Below are 3,370 nucleotides of genomic sequence, written 5' to 3' on the forward strand. Positions count from 1 at the left end.
GGCTCTGTACCACTGAGCTATACTCCCAGACCTTTTTAATATTTATTTTTTTTTAGTTGTAGTTGAACACAATACCTTTATTTTATTTATTTATTTTTATGTGGTGCTGAGGATAGAACGTAGGGCCTTGCACATGCTAGGCGAGTGCTCTACCGCTGAACCACAATCACAGCCCTCTCCCCAAGCCTTTTTATATTTTATTTAGAGACAGGGCTTTACTGAGTTGCTCAGGGCCTTGCTAAATTGCTGAGGCTGGTTTTAAACTTCAGTCCTCATGTCTCAACCTTCTAAGCTGCTGGGATATAGGCTCCCACCACTGCACCCAGCCCTTTTTATTTTGAGACAAGGTCTCACTACATTGTAGAGGCTAGCCTCAAACTTGCACTCTCTCTGCCTTAGCCTCCCAAGGCATTGGGATTATAGACATGTACCATCCGGCCCCTTTTAGAGAAGGAACCTGAGGATCAGAGGTATAACATCTGAATTGTTAAACCCTGTGCCACACTGCCTTGTTTTGTCCACTATGATCTCATTTTTGTCTTTAAAAGAAGTGCCAGGAATTATGAATGCTTACACATGCTATATCTCATCGCTTTACAACATACCAGTGAAGTAGACATGAAATAATTCCAGTTTAGGAATAGGGATAGGGAAAAGAAGGCCACCTGTTTTCTATTGCTGTAACTGAACACCAGAGGCTGGGTAATCTGTAAACTAAGTTTATTCAGCTCTTGGTTTTGTTGTGAGGACCAGGGTGAGGGGCTTTTTAGGGGGTTCTGTAGAATCTCCAGATAACAAGGAGTCAAGAGTTTTTGCAACAGACCCACTCTTGACATAACCTATTAATCCATGAATAGACTAATTAATCCAGGAAAACATCCCTAATGATCTAATCACTTCTTAAATATCTCAGCTTATAATACATTGAAATGGAGATTAAATTTCAACATAAGTTTTGGTGGGGACATTCAAACCATAGCAAAGGCTTAGAGGGAGGTTAAGAAACTTGTCCATGGGCTGGGGATGTGGCTCAAGTGGTAGCACGCTCGCCTGGTATGCGTGCAGCCCAGGTTCGATCCTCAGCACCACATACAAACAAAGATGTTGTGTCTGCTGAAAACTAAAAAATAAATATTAAAAAAAAAAAAAAGAAACTTGTACAGTGTTACCAGGTTGTTGGTGGCGGAGCTGACATTCCACCCATGGTTTGTCTGAATCTAGAGCCTGTATTACTAACATTACTACTAAATCTGACCTTATGTGGGAGCTCTATGGTCTATTAGGGTAACAAGACTCCCAGGGCCTCTTGCCTGCAGAGAACCACAATAAACCCCATAGCTCAGGGCTCCTAGTCAGCTCTGTCATTGATCCAGTCATTCCTAAGCTCTCATTAAGCAGCCATTAATAGTAATGGACAGACGAATACATAAGATAGCTCTCAAACACAAATGGCAACAAAGCAGTATCTAAGTCTTTATTAATGTGAGTTTTTAAAAACAAATATCCATACCAGTGTGAGAGGTGAGCTTGGGACAAGAGGCTAAGTCAGGGGGGAAGGAATTCTGCTCTATTGGTAATAAAGCTCCAGGTTCATCCCATCATGGATTTCATCTGAAGTAAAGTGTTAAGGAGTCTTCACTGGGGGTTCCATCACCATCCCTCATCTACTCACAGCTAGATCCAGTGCCCTAAAGACTCAGTACAAGGCTAAGGAAGTCATTTTGGATTGGGTTAATTTTGACTGAGGGGAAAAAAACAATCAATGAAAACTTTTTTTTTTTTTTTTAAGAAAGTTCAGAGAACCACAGTAAACTCCACAGCTCAGGGCTCCCACTCTGCATAACAGACTTGCCTGAGTTTCACCCTCCTGACCTCCTAACAGGTGGAGCTCAGTAATATGTTGAACCTGAGTGACAAAGTCCTTCTAAGCCAAGTCAAACGAATTCACCAATAAACCACCCTCCTCCCCAATGAAATAATTCCGTAACAACTATTTTCTCAGTGCTTACCATGTACCATATTCTAAGTTAATACCTATGAGCTTAATATCAAACGTGCTTCAATACAGAACCAAGAGAACCAGGGATGGGTATGTAGACTCTTCCTCAAGAAGTCACACAAAGGATACAGTCCCCCAGAGACACGTGGTCCTTAAAAATCGTGTACCTATGGAAATAGAGACCTTTCAGAAAAAAGCCTAGAAAACTCTTCCCCCTAGAGGCAGGCTGAGCCCAGCGCTCCCCCACCCAAATCCTTCTGGCCTAGTCCCCAGTCCAGCCCGCAGCCCCACCACTGCACTCACCACTTCTTAAGAACAATCTTGTTCCAACGGGTGCCAGTTTGAGCCGCGATCAGTTTCTTAAGGTCCCCGATGGTGTCATCGGTGCTGGACGCAGCGAAGTTAAGGCAAATGGAAGGGAGAGGTAGAACGAGGAAGATGACATTCTAGGGCTGAGTGCACTACACTCTGCCGGGAGCCCATCCGCCCGCTCTCCTGGGTTTAACTAGAACCACCCTACAACACAGACCGGGCTGCCTGCCTCACGCTAAGCACCCCCAGCGAGCACTGCCTCTCGGGCCGTCGGAGGATACTTGCACTTTACGCGGACTTTCTTCCCCAGACGGTCGTTGCAAACAACCTCGATCATCCTGACCGGAGCTACGCGGGGTGGGAGGGAGGACAGCGGTCAGGACTTCTGGGGCTTCCCAGGTCCCAGAAGGCCCATCGTACACATCTCCTAGGTCCCAGCCCTAAGACCCCGGCCTGGGTCTTCTGCTCACCTCCACTAACCCCCAGACCTGAGTCCCCTTGGGTCCTAAGTACCAAGTCCCAGGACCCGGGATCCCAGACAGCAGCGCTTCCGCCACTTCACGTAGCCTGAAGGCCAGGCCCCAAGGCTCCCGGATTCACCTCCCACCGACTCGCGGACCCTCGGCGGCGACTGCCGGCCGCTGCCCGCGACTCAGGGCTTCTCACTTGACCCGCTCACCTCGAGTCGCCTCGAACCTGAAGACGCCACAACCTCTCCACTCGAGCGCTGAAGCCCAGCCGAAGTCGATGCTGGGAACCGGAAGCGGAAGTGCGAGACCGCAAGCGCCCTCCCTTGTGTTCCGGGTACCTGTTAGAGTTGGGTCTTTTTCTTCAGGGTTCCGGGCCCGTTTGGGTCCTGCGGTTCATCCCCGCGGCTTTAGGGTTCAGAAACTGGGTAGTCGGAAGCCTGAGGTAGGAACAGGGTAGCGGTGGGCACGGAACCCGGGACGAGCTTAACGGAGTCAGAGGTCAGGGGCCGACGCCCGGCCCGTAGGAAGCGGTTGTTTAAAGCCCCTTCGCTGTGGGTAGACCCAGTCAGCTGGTGGAAACTCCAGAGGG

General features: G+C 48.4%; 1 protein-coding gene across 1 annotated transcript; it reads right to left on the reverse strand.

Moving 5' to 3' along the window:
* Positions 1-1,449: 1,449 nt before the first annotated feature.
* Ubl5 (ubiquitin like 5) lies at positions 1,450-3,100 on the reverse strand. Its single transcript, XM_026399782.2, has 5 exons — positions 2,991-3,100; positions 2,593-2,659; positions 2,303-2,386; positions 2,129-2,166; positions 1,450-1,611 (listed from the first exon to the last, which is right to left on the reverse strand). The coding sequence occupies exons 2-5, from the start codon at positions 2,646-2,648 to the stop codon at positions 1,568-1,570; spliced, it is 222 nt and encodes a 73-aa protein (XP_026255567.1). The 5' UTR covers positions 2,649-2,659; positions 2,991-3,100; the 3' UTR covers positions 1,450-1,567.
* Positions 3,101-3,370: the final 270 nt, after the last annotated feature.

Source organism: Urocitellus parryii, chromosome 3 (assembly GCF_045843805.1).
Source record: "Urocitellus parryii isolate mUroPar1 chromosome 3, mUroPar1.hap1, whole genome shotgun sequence".
Lineage (NCBI taxonomy): Eukaryota > Metazoa > Chordata > Mammalia > Rodentia > Sciuridae > Urocitellus > Urocitellus parryii.

Bases quoted from the DNA above. Each gene is read 5' to 3' on its own strand.
- Ubl5 (XM_026399782.2), bottom strand. From the start codon at position 2,648: ATGATCGAGGTTGTTTGCAACGACCGTCTGGGGAAGAAAGTCCGCGTA. The intron at 2,387-2,592 runs GTATCCTCCGAC...CGCTGCGTCCAG, and splicing joins AAAGTCCGCGTAAAGTGCAA to CACCGATGACACCATCGGGG. The intron at 1,612-2,128 runs GTATCCTTTGTG...ACTTTACTTCAG, and splicing joins CCACGTGTCTCTGGGGGACT to ATGAAATCCATGATGGGATG.